Below are 17,884 nucleotides of genomic sequence, written 5' to 3'. Positions count from 1 at the left end.
CCTCCCAAGCAGCCAGCGTTGCAGTTGCTGTTTATACAATACTGCAAAATCCTAGCATATAAGAAAACCACTTAGGATTCTTTTAAACACTTCTGAATCTTCCCTTTTATAAATAAGGTTAAATAAAACTTTAAAATGAGCTCTAGTTGCAAGCAGTTTTTTGTCCTGTTGAGATACAGTGCTTCTTTACCATTTTGCCTAAAGTGAATGGACAAAAGATTATGTTTTGTCCCTGTTCTACCCATGGTTCCAATTTAGTTATGATATTTTGCCCTACTATTCTTCCAGCCTCAACTTTCAGCTTAGGGCACTTTCCAAGCTGGATGCGGTCTTACATTGTTTACAACTTGCAGAGGATGAACACTTTGAAAGGAAATGACTTTCTTCTTCAGCTCACAGGGCTCACAACTTTAAATACAATACACTGACAAAAGATGCGTCTTCTATATATTAATCGAAACCTTATAAATTTCAATAAAAGTTATTGTGGTAGGCAGGATAAACACAGTCCCATAAGCTATATGCCAGGAATTGAAATGAAGTCGCACCTTAGTACTTAATTTTTTCTTTAAATAAAATCATTGCAAGGCAACAGCTTTTGAATTAAGGTAGAGTCCCTCTTGGTCACGAATGGAGAGCTGACTAGTTGCGTAATAAGATCTTTCCTCCTGATTTTCCCCTTGCTTGGACTTTAATGCACACAGAAGAAAGAAAAAAAAAAAAAAAAAAGAAAAAACGAAGAGGAAAAGAGATAAGCTCTCAGTCCTTTTCCTGGAAATCAGAGAAGCAGATGCTCCGCGCCTCCCTCAAGCCCGCCCGGACCCTCTCCCGCCCTGGCCCCGCCCCCTGCTCGGCCCCGCCCCCCGGCCCGTTGGCGGTTGCTGGCGGCCGTTGCCGGCGCGCGCCGGGCGGGGGCGCTGCGGCGGGGGCGGCGCGGGGCGGGCGCGCGCGGAGGCCGCTCTGGCCGGCGCTCGGTGCCCGCCGTGCCCGCGGAGGGAGGGCCCTCGCCCGGCGAGCGGCCAATCCGGGCGGGCGCTGGCGGCGAGCAGGGGCAGAATGGGCTGTAGTTGAGCGAAATAGGGAAAGCGGCGAACAGTGTGGAGCGTTCCCGGTGTAAATAAAAGGGGGGGCGAAAAAAAAAAAAAAAAAAAAGTTTGTGGAAGTCGCCGCCCTGCAGCCTCGCTCGGGCAGCGGAGCGGGGGCTTGTGCGGCGCGGGAGCCCGGCACGGAGGACTTTAGTGCGCGGCGTTAACACGCTCTGCCTATTGTTTGTGTTTTTTTCCAAAATATGGCAAAGGTTCAGGTGAACAATGTAGTGGTGTTGGATAATCCTTCTCCTTTCTACAATCCTTTCCAGTTCGAAATCACATTCGAGTGCATAGAGGACCTGTCTGAAGGTGAGTAGAATTTTTCTCCCCGATACGGATTTTGCAACCCGGGGCTCTGAGCTCGGAGCATTTAAGGCTTAAACTTTGCACAGGCCTGCGCCTACAATTTCACAGTCTCTCCACCTCGGCCGCATCGCCGTGCCGAGCCGAGGGGATGTGCCGGCCGGGCGAGGGGATGTGCCGCTCCCGCCGAGCCCGGCGCCGGGGAAAGTTGGCGGTGTCCGCCCGCTCTGGGCGCCGAGCCGGGCCCGCCGCCTCTCCCCGCCATCGGCAAGGCGGCGAGCTGCCTCAAGTTGCGAGGAACTTGTTAGAGTGGAGGTAGCCATGTTGCCAGCTTTGTGTGTGCGTGGGGGGAGCGAGCGGGAGACAGGAGGGTTGAACCGGGCTCGGCGGCCGCGCATCCCCGCGGGCACGCGGGATGCTGCGTGTTTAGCCCCGGCGGTACTCGGAGCGCGGAAAACGCTCCGCGGGGATGCGTTTCGATGGCCTCGTGCTCCATTTTAATACTAAAAAAAAAAAAAAAAAAAAACCAAAAAAAAAAACCACCTAAAATCACGGTGGGAGGCAGGGGCGGGCTGACTGGCTGGCCCCGCATGCCGGCAGCAGGCAGCCGCGGTAGGTGCGCGGGGGTCGGGGGCACGGCTCGGAGGGGAGTGCGGGCTGCGGGAGCCCCCGCTGCGGGGGAGGGGGCCGCCCGCCTGCCACTATTTTTGGAAGTCACTCGAAAGTTACTGGCAGCCGCCAGCGGGTGGGGGATGGCCCCGGCCTTGCCGCCCCACGGGGACCCCGGTCCTGAGCCGGGGCCGCCGCCGCGCTCCCGCCTTCCCCCCGAGTCGGGCGGGCCGCGAGCCGCCCTCGCCCCGGCCGCGCTCCGCAGCGCCGCCCCCCGGGCGGCCGCGGGACGCGCCCCGAGAGGCCGCGCGTCGCCCCGCGGGCGGGAGTTTCGAACGGCTCCGGGCGAGGGAGGGAGTGCGGGGCGCTCGTGCCCGCCGGCGGGCCGGGGAGCGGCCGCTGCCCCGAGAGCAGGAGGAGGCCGCCCGCCCAGGCTGCCTGTGAGCGGGAGAGGACACTGCCCGGGCGACACTCGGCGGAGCCCAGCGCCGCCTGCTCGCCAGAGAGCCCCGCGGGCGGAGGTTCGAGGGCAGGGCTGAGGGAGAAGAGCGCTGTCCTGGCTGAGGTGCCATGGCAGGCTCGCTGTCGCTGCGGCTTAAGTCGCCTCACCCCGCCTGCCTCTGCAGCAGCGCGTACTCGTGCGTGCCGGCGGGATGGTGACAGCGCGGGAGGGAGGGACGGCCGCCGTGGCGGGAACTTCAGAGGAAGTCTCGCCTGAGCCAGGGTTTCTCTAGGCCTCCTCAGCCTGTCTCCTGCCTTCTTGCAACTGACCGACGCAGCGGCTGGAGCTGTGCTCCATGCCCCGCCACGTTGCTGGCTGGATCCCTCCGGTCAGCCTGCCCATCCGAGGGGCAGCACCGGACCCACTCCGTGGCAACTGCTATGGCAGGTGGCAGCCCCCTGACAGGGACTCTGTGCAATGTTAGGCTTTTCCTTCCAGTTGTGCACAGCTGTATGTGATGCGCTCCTCACACTCGGGACTTACTTAAAAGTTAATCCTGGACAGTTGTGATGAGAAGAATTATAAATGGTCCAATACAGAATTCTCAGCTCCTTTCCCCCACCAACATGCAAGTTAAGACTACAGGATAAATTAGGGATGAGTGCTGCTGTCTTTCACATTTAAAAATAAGATTAAACACAGCCATTGTATACTTGATAAAAAGTCACTGCCTCAGCTTTCCTATGCTAATACATCTATTTACTTTGCTGTTTTCGGCCTGTGCTCTGCAATAATGATCCTAAAATGAAATCCATGAACTCCAGCCCTCCTAAAATGGTTGTTCTGTATCAACATACTTAAATAACATTTAAAATTTACTTTTAAAAAATCTACACTTAGTATTAAATACTATGAGTTGTTTAGAACAAATTACATTTTGTTCTCCTAGAATAATGGCACAGGATGGTGTGGTAGTCTTAAGCAGTTCAGCCTAAAAGTCCTCACTTCTTGTAAGTAGTAATTTGTCCTCAGATGCAGACAAGAAAGTTCCTTAATTATCCTGGATGAGTCCTGTGCAATACTGACAACAGCTAGTACTTCATGCTTAAAAGGTAAATAAAACCTCTGATACAGTACCTAGGAAACTGCTGTGTGGTACAGATGAGTAAAATCCCTTCCCAAGCCCTGTTTATTATGATAGTTAAACCTGCAAAACCTGCACTAATGGTAAACAAAATAAGTGAGAAGAATTCACTAATGAGGAAAGAGAGTTGCAGTCTTTAAGCAGTCACGTTCTATTCCAAGTGCTATTTTTTTTTTCTATGCTTAAATTCCATTCCTGCATCCAGAAACCATGAGGCAGACCTTTGGATTTGCCAAGTGTACTAATCAAGTTAATGTAATAGCTTACAGGTTTGTGTTTTGCAAAGGCAATCAGGGAAAAAAAGAAATACAACCTGTAAGTTTTTAAGGTACAGTTCTGAAACAACAGCTTAATTAAGAAGTGTTAGTTATGGTTTTTTGTAATGGTGGTCTCTTTTTTTCCCCTCTTGTTTTAATAACCCCAAAATCCTGTCTTGCAAGATTAGTTTCATATGTGTGAATAATACTGTTTCTTGAATCAAAAAGGGAAGGTGAAAAGCTGACCCAGGAAGAGCTAATTTGGGTTAATTTGCAGTTTCAACTTTAAAACATCTGTGGGGAAGAGGCTGAGTTAGAAAACACTGATTTGTAATAAATGTTAGTTTAGTGCATGCCTTTAAGAAGCAACATGCTACACTGATTTTTTTTTTTTTTTTGGTCTATAATTCAATTTCAGGATGTAGATAAGATCCAATCATCACTGTCTTTAAGAATATGGTCTAGTCATGCTGTCACAATTTTATGTACTTCCCAGGTAACACAAGTGACATATGAAGAAAGGGGGGCATACAATTAGTGTGCCTGGAGCTTGCCCAGGGGGTTTCTTACTCAATTAACTACTTTCCATGATCTGTGTAATTTAAGCTTTGAGGTGTGTATGTGCAAGGTGGGAATTTTGGTTTTGGGAGGTTAGTCAGTATTCAAGGATGTGATGATTTATAGGTATCATCCCTCTGCTGCAAATTCTGACAGACTTTGAGAAGATGCTCAACACAGCTCCCAGTTAGTAAAAGGGTCCTACTCTCTGTATGAACTTTGAAAATTAACCTCACTGTAAAAATAGAGGGATTCCTGTGGTACATCTGACTAGAGAGAGAAAGTGGGATGATCTGTTTCATGAGGGTCAGGCATCAGTAAATTTTTCTGATGAAGACAGGTCCTTGTTATTTTAGGCTTGTTGACAAAGAAGTAATTTTAGGCTATGCAAAATTGTAGATGGGCAAGAGTGGAAGACCCCCTAACTGTAATGACAAATAATGTTTGTTTTTTTCTTCTTTTTTATGTAGATTTGGAATGGAAAATAATTTATGTGGGTTCAGCTGAAAGTGAAGAGTATGATCAGGTGTTAGACTCTGTTTTAGTTGGACCTGTTCCTGCAGGCAGACACATGTTTGTATTTCAGGTAAGTTTGATTTAACCCTTTCTAAAAGTTGTGCTAATTTGATATGGGATAACTGTATCAAACTAAGAGGCACTTGAAATATTGCAGTGAGCCCCTCAGGTATGATATACCTTCCTTTAAAGTCTGTTCTTGAGCTTGTACTTCTTGCCTCTGGTATTGCTTGGTTATATTTTTTATTTGTGGTATCAATAATAACTGATAAAAGCACAGTTCCCATAGCTACTGATAATTTTAACCAGTCTGGTTCATAATCAGCAGTGCCAGGTGCCTGGTTTACACCAGCACCATCAGGCTCACCTCTTCTGCTGCTGGTAGCAGTTTCAGACAATCAGGAGCACTAGGTTAATGTACACAACACCTACAGAGGATCAGACCAACAAACTAATTGAAAAACTCAGCTGGAATAATCAAGACGTTTGTTTCTGTTTGGCAGAACACATGGTCAGCTGTGATGTTTGGCTAAGCATGCTAAATCATAACAAAATACAGTGATTTCTAAAATAAAGATAGAAATTCACTGGTAAATCGGAGGTACACAAGTGTGTAGGTCAAGACTGCAAGAAAACGTCTAGAACATGTGACAGTCTATCAAATACTGCTGTTAATGCCAAAAGTTAATAAGGAATAACGAAGGAAAAGAAAACAGGGAAAGAGCAACACTAAGATGACTTACTGGCCTAGACTTGTTTCTATTTTAACTCAGTGAGAAGCAGGGGGGAAAACCTGAAGTAGACTTGCCTGAATTCTTACAGAAGCTTTCTTTTGTTTGGGATAACTTCTTTTGTGGTGGTGGGGTGTTTTTTGTTAGTCTATTTATTCAAAACTATAATTTTTATTAAAACTCATTTTCTCCATGAAGTACTAGATTTTTATTTTTTTTTTTGTAAACTGAGAGCAAAATCCATTGGATAAAAAAAATCAGACAGAAACTGAGTAAATCTTATTCTATAAGAACTCCGCTTTTTTCCCCAAATACTATAAATTCACTTAACTAATGGCAAATGCATGCTGAAGTATGAGCATTAAAGAACACTGAAGTGCTGACTCCCTTATTTCTCATGGTTGCTGTAACTGGTTTAAAATAATACCAACATTTGTGAGGCAATCCTGATTAATTCTGTAAGTTGCAGGAAGGGTAGCTTATTTGGCGTTTTGTGGGTGCTTGTTTGTTGTTGATTCTGGGCCTTTTTGTTTTGGTTTTTTTCCTTAAAGAACAGGCTTAAGGATAGGATTAGACTGGTTGTTGCAGCATTTATTAACCACATACACCCAAATCAGTGTTGAAACATTTCTCTTTGGTTTTGGAGCCAGGCCTAATTTTTTCACACTACAGAGAAAGCAGATGTGTAACAAATGCATCATTTATTAACAGTTTTTCCATTATCAAGCCATTATAGCTTATGGCATTAATTGGTCAGAAATAGGTGATCCTCTATTGCTCTCAGAGGGGCTACCTTGTGTTTGTATGGTGGAAAATCAGCTGGCATTTACATTTCTAATTTGAAGATGCACTGTTCTCAATCAAAGGTCCAAAGATTCCTTGTTGATGGTGATGGGAAAGGAGCAAGAAGCAGGTGCCTAAAAAAGGCACGCTTTGGCTGTATGATTAGGCAGGTCTCAAATTAAATTTACTGGTCTTGCAGTTTCTGTAGAATGGACTCAGTAATTGTATTGTGGTTATAAATGACACTACAGCTAAATTAGGAGGAGATGTGTAGAGATTTTGCTTAGATTGGAGTAGGTCCTGTAAGAGATTCCATCTGTTAAAATATACTTTTTATTTCTTACGGAAGCATGGTTGGGTCTGAGTATATTACACTTCAAAGGCTCTGGATTTCAGGTGAGGGTAGGACTCAGCACATGTGTACACAGGAAACCACCAAAACCCAAAGTGCTGCAAGAAGCCTTTGCTGATGACTGAAGCAATTTTATTCACCAAGCTGAAGCAGCCTGGGATTCGGAGAAAACAAGCAAGGGAAGGCAAGAATAGGGCAAAGCACAGAACTGCAGGAGGCATGTGACACAAAGAAAAGAGATTGTGTTCATGGGGAATAGCATAAGGAAAGGACCTTTGCAGAGGAGTATAAAATTTTCAGATAATCTGTTGTAGATTTTTCTAGATAGGAAAATGGCTGAAATAGCAACTAAAATGGAGTACCACACAGATAGATTACCAAGCGTGACAAAAATACCTTGGATGAAAAAATATGTGAAACAGGTTGGGAATTCATCTTTACAGAAAGATGGACAATTAATGTGCTTTTCAGACTTAGAAAAACACCTTTTTGTTTAAACCCCCAAAACATTACCTTTAAAAAGGTTTCAATAGTAAAGGCCCACAGCTTGGCCTATTTGTTTTTAAATCTCAAGATATACATAGTGGAACCTGATTCCTTCTCGATTCTCTTGGGAATTTGTAATAAAATCACAGAAACTTCTTTTTGAGCATATAAGCACATAAATAATTTACTGTCCTTAAGTGCACATATAACCTTTGCTACCTACTCTGCAGCAATAGCTATGAGAATAAATATCATGTGGAAAATCAAGATAATTCAAGGCAACATGTGGGCTGATTTCATCGAATTCTTGAGTAATTTATAGCATAATTATGGCATATTAAGACAGTGATTTTTATGCAAAAATTAATCTACTGCCTCTGCCCAACAAAATATCTGTTTGCATGTAATCTGCTTATTTATCATTTGGTCATACCAAGCTCTTGTTTTTTTCTGCCATCTGTGTATGATATTTGGCTCCTGAGTAATTAAGGAGTTAGACAAAACCAGGGAGCTAAAAATCTGAAAAAACTGTTTTAATCAGTCTTCAGTGTCTTTTTCATGCAGCAAAACAATGCTTGAGAGATAAGTAGAATTAGAACAGAGTATTTCCTTGGGTTCAGAACTGTGTCACAGGATATTACAAGACAGAAAATGACAGTGGGAACCTGGAAGACTAAGATCTTATCTTAGAATGGGAGTTGAGTTTAATGGGAAGTTAAACAGAATGTGGTTCTTCTGTTGCCCATTACTGTGAAATTTAAAGTGATCAGATAGTTCTGGGCACTGTTAGAACAAGACTGAGTTAAAGTAATGATGTAAACGGTATTGGCAGTTCTTGTGATTTCCTCAAGCTTCTGCATTTTTTCTGTTTCTTGGCCATCTTTTCCATTCCCCTATGCTAGTAGTAAAGCCATTCAGTCATTTTCTATTTCCTTCAGGGCTGGAGGAAGAGGAGTTCTACCTGATTCCCTGGTTTCTTCTCCTCCCTTGGGTGTATTTCTACCCGAGAGGTCTGACTCATCTAATTCTTGTGTGAAGTGCCTACAGCTTCTCACAAAAAGCTAGACTGGTTTGAAGGCTTAAAATTCAAGTGGCAAAGAGTAGATGCCAATGCTGCATGAGCAGCAGCTCCCAAATTTCACCATGCTGAAGCATATAAATACTATGGAAAAGTAGGAATGAGAGGGACAACAGGCATTAATTCCATTCATCCTCTGTCATTAGGCAAGGTTTGTTACACCCAAACCATCTGAACACACATTACTAATACCAGCTTGTTCTCACAACATGGGTGTTCACTGTTGACTTCAGATCTTCATGTGGAATTGTAAATATGAAGCTGTTTTACTATGCCTGTATTGCTGTTACTTTAAATCCTGCAGCAGAATCGGGCATCACATTTTATCAATAGATGTGGTAGTTAGGAGGCATTTTAAGGGACTGATGTGAGCCACATTTTATGAGGCAAATTTTATTGATAAGTAACTGCAGAGCCATGGTAAGTAAGGACACTGAGGAAGATTGTATCAGTTGCCTATTAATTAGGTTTGCCTACTGGTAGAAAATGTTCAGGTGTCTTGGAGAGATGATGCAGTTAACGGCATAAATTTTAATGAATATGGGTATTAGGAATGAAGCCAGAGAAAGTTCTTAATTCCTTTCCTAGAAATCTGTGGAACAGCTCAAACCTTACCATAGCCCATCCCTTTTCTTGCTGAACTATAATTTGCAGTCTGTAGTTTTAAGGATATAGTCTTCTTAAGAGCACACATACAGACCAATTCAACCTTGAGGGTGTATGAGAAAATAATCTTGCTCTACTAAATTATCAAGATGGGCTGGAGAACTGTGGCACTGTAGAACTGGAGTGATGTTGATACCCCTGTGTGAACAATGGTTCAGCTGATCAAAACTCCAAAAGGAGTTTTGGATCAAACCTGGCCATTTGCCCATGAGAAATGTCAGCAAACAATTTTACTGTATTCCAATTCTGTCGTTGGAGGATGGTGTTCTAAATCTAGAGTTGATGTTGTGAAAGCAGTATATTTTCTGGTTAACTTGAACAATTTTAAATATAGTCACTACTTAGCTGCTGAAACACACTACTTGAGAGTCCCCTGCTAGGTAGGCATGTGCTATCAATTTTAATTTATCTTTCCCTTTCACATTTAGGCTGATGCACCTAACCCAGGGCTTATTCCAGATGCAGATGCAGTAGGTGTAACAGTTGTGCTAATTACATGCACTTACCGAGGTCAAGAATTTATTAGAGTCGGCTACTATGTAAACAATGAATACACTGAAACAGAACTGAGAGAGAATCCACCAGTAAAGCCAGATTTTTCTAAGGTAAGGCATGTTTTGTTTTAGTCATGTGTCAGAGGTATGCTTATAGAAAAAGGTGTTTAAGAAACAAACCCAAGCCCCAAGTGGTTTCATTAAGTGCATGGAATGAGGCATCAAATAATGGAAAATACTTGGGGGGACAGACTGCAAGTGCCATGTAGTTGTCATAAATTTAGTGAATACTGAGAGACCATCAAAAATTTCCAGCATCCTGAAGACTTGGCTGTACTTTCACACTGACTGTGAAATAAACTATTGGATTTATTCCCACCTGCACCACTGTTTATAAAATGGCCATGTTCTTCAGAAAAAACATGTTTCTCTAAGGCCATCAACCATCAGAATGTTTTTTCTAAGCCCATCAACCTGGAACTAAGTTGTAGATATTTATTTACTACAGTTGTTACTCAGCTGTTCTAGGGTCAGAGCTACAGTTTCTGCAAAAGTTTAACAAACAAACTGAGGAACAAATTAGGTGCAAAATGAGAGAACATGGGAACCTGGTTAGATCATTATCTGATAAATGTCTAATTTGACAAAGGAAATATACAGATAAAGTTATAAAAACATATATTCTTCATGGTAATAATTAAACCAGGACTAGAATTAAAAGATGAAATGAAATAGTATGTTTTTCTATGCTTAACTTTATTTTCAGTGATCAGGTACTAAAAAAAATTACTGAACATTATAGTAAAGTTTGAGGATTCTTAAACTTTGCATATGTTCCTTTCTTATTTATTTCTTTCACTTAAAACATAACTTATTTGTTATGTTGGTTACCAGAGCCAAAATGGTGACTCCCTTTAAACACTTGAATTTAGAATGCCTAGAACTACTTCTCTTCATTCTCTGTTTATATGAAATCTAGCTTTGCTGCTATGGAAGAGAACAGCAAAAGCTATCATGTGTTTGTACAGAGTCCTTAATGTGACTTGGGGAAAAAACGGAAGTGCACAAGTAGAAGGTTATTAAAGTGATTGATTAACTATTGGGCAATAAGCTCTACCAGCTTCTAAAAAATAAATAGTCTTTTTAGTTAGTGTAAAGGGTCAGGAAATACTTAATGAGAGTATACTTTCTTGGAGAATAAAATGGACAAAGCAGACCTTTCCTGTGATCACTCTGAAATACCATAGTGAGTGTCCACTGGCTCTAAGTTGCCATCCTCCAGGTAAGAATATAAACTCTTTCACCCCTTTTCAAAATAAGGAGAAAATCAGCTTTTTTTTTTTCTGGATACATAAACAAATGCCACATGTTTTCAAAAGAAAATGAAGGCCAGCCATGAGAATAAGATAGATGACTAATCATATCCACTGCCACAGTATTCGTATTTTCCAAATATAAATGTTTTTATTTTAAAACTTTAGTCAATAAATCCTCTTAGTGAAATCAGTCTGAAGTGTGCTAGTTTAAAGGTAAGGTTGTACTTTTAAATGAAGATGAGAAGTTGATGGAATTGATAGGTATTGCAAATACCATAAAGTTGATGCAAAATTTGATGAAGTACTGTGGTTTGCAAAATCCTTGTGGGGGTAGAAGTTATTTGCTTTACTAAAAGCTGGATAAAATAATAAACACTTGCACTTTACTTGTGGATCTCTTTCACAGCCTTGACCTTGCAGAACAGTTAAAACACTCTTGAGAAAGTGGTTATTTTGCTGAGGAGAATATTAGGGAAAATAATAAGTGATGTACTGTAAGCACATTTCTGATCCATAGGTAGTAGCTATAGATTCACATTGATGTGAACTCCCTTTTTAAACAAACTGTTAAGCAAACAAGGCTATAGAGACTAAAAGGAAAAAATCTATATGCATATGAACTCCAGTTTTAGATGTACGCATTACAATCCATATATTTTCTTCTTTCCCAGCTTCAGAGGAATATTTTGGCATCTAATCCCAGAGTCACAAGATTCCACATTAATTGGGAGGACAACACTGAAAAACTGGAAGATGCAGAGAGCAGTAACCCAAATCTACAGTCCTTGCTTTCCACAGATGCATTACCTTCAGCATCAAAGGGGTGGTCAACATCAGAAAATTCACTAAATGTTATGTTAGAATCTCATATGGACTGCATGTGACTAACCACCATCCTTTTGGTACTGTATATGTGTTAAACTGTAAAAACAACCAGAACTATTTCCCTCAAATTCCATAAGTACATAGTTGAAGCAATGTGAAGAACTTGTTTTAAAACATCCTGTAGAAAGTTTATAAAAAAAACCCCAGAAAAAACCCAACAAACAAACAGTATTTGAGCAGATTGTGAAATATAAATACAACTATTTTTAAGTAATTGCCTTTTTTTTCTAATGTGTTATTCTATGTGGTCTAAACCAAAACTGATTAAAGTATATGTATTCTCTCCCCTCCCCCCTTACTTTGTAAGCACTATTAAAAGCTAAAAAAAGTTTAAAAGTTAAAACATTCAGGCAAAATGAAGGAATAGTGCCATGTCCTCATCTCTGCTATCCAGATTGCCAAATATAAAGTGCCCTTTAATAGCATCTTAAGAACAAAATTGTCATTAGATGAAGTGCAGAGAAAGAAAGTATCTCTTAATAACAAAGTCCAAAAATGTCCTTTTGCTCTGAAAGCAGACAGCACAGTATAATTTTAGGTGCAAGCTTCTTTTCCTTTCAAGGCACATACTTGTTACTTAAAGCCTGCAATTTGAGATTTACCATCTGCTGTCTTGGATTTTAGGATTTTTTTTTTAAATCTCTTGCTGCTGCTGTTTAGTCAAACTGTGGTTTTGTTCAGGACAGTGTTTCATGTGAATTGGGGTGCGTACCTAGGACAGAGCCTTTTTTCAGGAAGGTATGCTACCCTAATAGCATATGCAAGTGGTTGGAAGGATGCAAGCAATTACTGGAAGATTCTAAGCCTCAAAAGCAATAGTGTGAATATCCCAAATATGCTCTTCTGTAAGATTATTATGGATCACTACTGGTTAGTATGTTTGTTTTCAGGCATGCTTTATTGTAGCTTTTTTCAGTAGTAGTAAGGAGTTTTGGTGTTTTCTTTCATTTTTTTGAAAACACCTGGAATTTTAAACTTCTCTGTTTTCTCTCTAGCCTTTAAGGCAATCCTATTTACTGGTATAAACTCTGTTGTGGCAGGCATGAGACACTCAAGAATACATTACTTGCCTTGAAGCTTTTGCAGTGAGACATCCCTATTACCGGAAGCATCCTTGAAGATAAAAGGAACTAAGCAGTAACCTGTCAAGACTTAAACCATTATTATGACACTTAAGAATTTAGTTATTCCTTCCAATCCTCATTAGCCTTATTTATATTTACTGTGCCTGTATGTGCATTTAAATTGTAATCTGTCATGCCAGATTACAGGAATACAGTTCTATTTACTAGTCACTGCCCAAATTATGAACCTTTGTAGGTTCTGGGCCCTTCAAAAAAAGGCAGATTTCATGATGATTAACAGTGTGGCTCTGAATAAATACAGAATGCTTGCTGTTCTCTTTCTGCATTCTCTAATGGGATGAAGACAGTGCTTCTGTCTTCCCACATCATTAATGAAGTTGTCTGCATTTCAAATGTGTGGTTTTGAAACTGGAAAGGAATGGCCTGATCTGAATGTTTTTTGTGTATGGAAACTCAGCAGTACACATCTAGGGTGGATGAATGAATTAATGAAATCCATTCATCTTTGGAGGCCTAGCTCTAATATGTGCTCTTAACAATCTCTCTCTAAGTGTTTAAAGTGATAACCAGAAATCTAAAAATATTAACACTCATTGGCAGGACTTAACACAAAAAACTGGTTCCCTGAACTAGCAGTTACTTCACTTGAGGGCTGAAATTCTGTGAACCTTATCTTTGATTTTCAATTATATTGCAACTTTTAGGCCTGCAGTGACATTTTGAGATTTTTCATGCACTTTATGTTCTATTTATAAGTCTATTTAGGATAGCTCATAAATGTAAGCATGTAAATAACTTGGTTATCTGCTGAAGGATTGACAGGCTTGTGAAGTCTGCCTCAAATTAAGGCTACTGTAGTAGTATCTCAAACCCTTGCCTTTATTGAGTATTCAAATGAAAACATGATCCAAGCACAGGCTGTAACCAGAACCCATCCCACTGGTAGCATGAAGGCTTTTTAGAAGCATATGCCACAAAGCAATGGAAGCAAACCATTATTGCTGCTACTGCGAAACCAACTACAAAATTTAGGCAGCAAAATTATGTCACCCAGCAAACCAATTAATTTAGAGGAATGGAAAAGTGAAGCTCTGTTGTCAGTCTAAAAAGTTTAAGAAGTCATCTGTGCATGAGAACTTGGGTGCTATAAACTTCAGGCTTGACTGGTAGGATGCTGCAGTGAAGTTTGGCACCACCTTACCTCATACACTCATGTGGCTTGGATAGCACTGACCCACCAACAGCAGGAAAAATAATGCTGTGCTTGGTGAAAATTGGTGATAAATAACCCTACCTCACGAACTTTGCAAGATAAATGGCATTTCTGTGGTTTTTGAGAGGCTGGGTCCCTCAGGTCTTTGCAACTTTGGCAGATCTTAGCAATCCATACACCCTGCCTTCTGAGTGTCATATTTCCTGACAAAACCACGTTCCAGAGACAAAGAATTTGAGGAACCAACTTCCAGTCCCCCAGAGACTTCAGGCAATATCACAGCACAAACTTACTGGTATTAAAAGATAGAATGCATGTAGGGCATCTGTAAAGACTTGTCCCTGATCTCTGAACTTTTTAAAACTGCAGGTCTGTGCACAGCCAACCAGTGCTGACATCACAGCATTACAATTTCAGGGTTGAAGATGTTTCACTTTGCCACAAACTTTTACTTGAAGAGGCCACCAAGATGCAAAGCAATGCTACAGATTCAGCTGACAGGACTGGTGATGTATCTCACTGTGTTTTCATCTCAGGCAGGCAGACCATTACAAGACTGTCATTTGTTATTAATGTACAGAGAAGTAAGCGGATCAGACAAGGTAACATGGATGAAAAATGTGTGTGGTTTTCATGTCTAGCTTGGAAAAAAGTTCTCCCTCAGCTTATAGCCACTGATTTATTCAGGCATCACCTTCAATCTGAATTACTATGACACTTCAATTTGAAGGAGGCAAAATGGTTCCAACTCCATCAAAATGGAGACTAGTGAAATTTCATCTTTCCAGTAGCTTTACAAAGCTCCACTGAAAAAGCCAACCCTACCTACCAATCTTCAACAATGAAGCAACTTGGAGCTTTACTACAATAACCACAGTTTATGGCTTACCAGACACTCTGTATTCTTGAGATGGGAGTGACAAAGTCACAAATCTGGTGATCTGACAGTCCATTATTTTCTTTGCAGTGCCTCAGCTGGTGCTTTTCTGGAAGTCAGCTCAGATTGAAAAGTAGCCAGTTGTAGCTAGATTGATTGTCCACTGACATCTGAAAATGTTGGTAGGAAGGAAAAGGGAAAAGCCCTGAACGTGCTATGCACGTATACTCCTGGCAAATCCTCATTTATCAGGGACAGAAAAGGGCAAAGTTAAATCTTCTGGCTTCTGTCTGGACAGCTGCAGATCCTTCATGTACCTAACTACCCTACTCCTTATCCATCTGCAAGAGTACAGATGATCTAATTTTCTTTGAGAGCCACACAAGTTTGGTCAGGAGATGATGGGTTAATTGTTACTGTGGTTGCTGGCTGGGGGGCTCTGCTAAGTGCCAGCTAGGAAGATGCAGCAAAACTGACAACTACGTGTAAGGCCTGGCAGTGGGTGTGGAACTCTTCTTCCTAGGCACTCCCATTTCTGTTTCCAGTTATGGTTCTGCTTAAAAGTTGGTCTTGTAGTGTGTGATACGAGACCAGCGCTGGAGAAGATGGATGGAGAGCTTTTTCCTTAATTTTTGGTCTGGGCAAAAATGATATAAGGAAGAGCCATCTGGAGGCACTAGGAGGCCTTTCTTAAAAGGCAAACCCAAGGCTTCTACATGGAACTTAGGGGGTCATTGCAGGGGGGGATGGAGGGAGGATACATTTAAACATTTCCAGCTTTAGGTAATGCAGTTTTGGAGGCATGGCTGGGTACTCACTGTCCATGGCCTAAGGGGTATGACTGCAGACAAGAGAAAGTCGGAGGAAAGAGGTGTGTGTGCTACACCAGATGAAAGCAACAACAGCTGCATGTTACCAGCAGTGTTAAGGTGTTAAAAACTGGATGAACTGAACTGGCAGAAACCTTGTTTACAGAGTTCTGTGGTCTCCCTCCAAAATTCCCTTGGCCCCATGAGATAAGGAGGCCATCCTTTCAAAATAAAGGTATCCTTCCAGTTTGTCCTTTCTCACTAGGAGGGTGGGGCAGAAACAAACTGGAAAGAAGGATGGGCTTCACAGTATGGTAAAGGAAATGCTGAAGATATCTGTTATTCATCCAAAAATCAACTGCTTGAAATGCCTGCCATTTCAACAGCAGGATGAAAAAGTCTGATGAAGGCTGGCCTGGAGGTGTTAGAAGTGTGTAAGACCTGAAACCTTCAACCAACATGACAAGATATTGTTCCTGCAGTATTTCCCATCCAAACTAACTATGGGCCTTCAGATAAATAGCTGTTTGAAAAAAGCAAAATTTTTGAAGATTGGTATCTCTTGGGCTAAAAAATCTCTGTCATGCAGGTAGACAAGGTAAACTCTCCCAGGACAAAGCCATTTTGGAACAGCATTACTGAGAAGAAATTAAGGGAACTAAAGAAGTGGGACATTGTTACAGATGGGGCATGTATGACAATATTTGATCACAGCTTCAAATTTAATTTCTTCAACAAGTTTAGTAGACTTCCTATAGAGCTAAAGGCTTTCCAACTTGAGGCCCAGATGTTGAAGGAACAGCCAGTGAAGCCACCCTCAAGAAAATATTTTCAGGTTACATACTGATCAAGTTCATGTACAATTATAAGTATTCAGGAAAACAATCCCGTGGTGGAAGTGATGATCAGAAAAAGTGACAACCTAATTAATACTGCATCTGTAATAATAACTTTATCAGGGACAGGGTATGAATCCATGGTGGAAAATGGTTTCCTGGCACTACTTTGGCTTATGTCAGCTAGGGAAGGCACAGGAACAGTTGGAGATCTACACAGAGGGAAAAGTATCTCCAGTTTCAGAGTCCTGCATACCTCAGGATACTGACACCATGTACTCTATTTATAACCACAGCTGGATGGCTCATGTCAGTGGCTTTGGATTGGTTTCTAATGGATCAGAAGAGAGACAGCTGTTAGCACCTGAAGCCTGCCTAGCAGGGGAAAGCTTACCATGAAAGAAGAAAAGGGGTGGTTTCCCTCCAGTCAGTTCCCTTCAATGAAAAGAAAGGAAATCAGTAGCAAACTGCTGTTGGCATAAATGGACAGTGTTACACATGACAAAATACCAGCAAAAGGAAGTACTTGCAAGGCTCTGCAGAGGTTCTAGAGGAGAGGCCATAAGGAGGGTGCATGTCACACATCTCAGAAAGGCATGTTATATAGAACTGGAGAGCTGGAGAAACAGCTGATAGTCTCCCAGATTTTTAGGCAAGCTGTTTTAAAAACAGTTCACAAAATTTTTTAAGCAATCAATCTGCGGAGGGATGCAACACCAAACAAAATTTTCAGAAGTGTGAACAGTCAAATATGCACTAGCAAGCAGCAGAATGACTCTGAGTCCTGCATGTCCATGAGCTCCAGAGCTGCCAGCTGCTGCATGTGTTGGTTCCTGTTGCACAGCATTCGATCACTGCAAATCTCAAGCTCCAGAGGCAAATGAAATGTTTTCTTACTAGTGATTATCTCATCCAAATAAACATAAGCGGCACTGTGCCTCTGGGGCCTGCAAAACAGTTTATTTAACTCAGTAGTAAGGTGAGAACTCCCAGAGAGATCTTGCTAAGCCTCTCTTAAGTCTCTATCTTTATGGAAAACTGTGTATCAATTTCTAAAAATAAAAGGTAGCTGAGTGACTCCCTGTGATTCTCCGACGAGACACAAGTCAGGGAGAATGAACCGGGCCTGTAAAAAAAACCAGTGTAGACAGAACGAAACATGGGACAGATGGTTCCCCCATCTTTCATTTACAGATCACAAAGTCCTACAGTGGTCACATAAATTCTTACCATGGAGTTGTTGTGTGTGGGCTGGTCTGCCTGCCAACTATCATTAAAGAGATGTGGGAGAAACAAACCCCGGTTCCTCATATAAGTCCTAAACTTGTAGAGAATTTGCAACAGAAAACTTCTGCT

The 17,884-nt window shown here is 41.8% G+C and overlaps 2 protein-coding genes across 2 annotated transcripts in view; one reads left to right on the top strand and one right to left on the bottom strand.

Moving 5' to 3' along the window:
• MCM9 (minichromosome maintenance 9 homologous recombination repair factor) overlaps window positions 1-17,884 on the bottom strand; it is a 47,993-nt gene that overhangs the window by 16,518 nt on the left and 13,591 nt on the right. The window lies entirely within an intron of this gene.
• On the top strand, window positions 1,001-13,107 carry ASF1A (anti-silencing function 1A histone chaperone). Its single transcript, XM_066545782.1, has 4 exons — window positions 1,001-1,397; window positions 4,872-4,987; window positions 9,442-9,618; window positions 11,495-13,107. Exons 1-4 carry the CDS (start codon window positions 1,289-1,291, stop codon window positions 11,705-11,707), a joined length of 615 nt encoding a protein of 204 aa, XP_066401879.1. The 5' UTR covers window positions 1,001-1,288; the 3' UTR covers window positions 11,708-13,107.

The sequence above is a fragment of the Molothrus aeneus genome, chromosome 3, assembly GCF_037042795.1.
Source record: "Molothrus aeneus isolate 106 chromosome 3, BPBGC_Maene_1.0, whole genome shotgun sequence".
NCBI classification, from domain to species: Eukaryota; Metazoa; Chordata; class Aves; order Passeriformes; family Icteridae; genus Molothrus; species Molothrus aeneus.
Note: the sequence above shows the minus strand (reverse complement) of the source record. Positions and strands in the feature narration are given on the sequence as shown.

Bases quoted from the DNA above. Each gene is read 5' to 3' on its own strand.
- ASF1A (XM_066545782.1), top strand. From the start codon at position 1,289: ATGGCAAAGGTTCAGGTGAACAATGTAGTGGTGTTGGATAATCCTTCT. The intron at 1,398-4,871 runs GTGAGTAGAATT...TTTTTTATGTAG, and splicing joins CATAGAGGACCTGTCTGAAG to ATTTGGAATGGAAAATAATT. The intron at 4,988-9,441 runs GTAAGTTTGATT...TTTCACATTTAG, and splicing joins GACACATGTTTGTATTTCAG to GCTGATGCACCTAACCCAGG.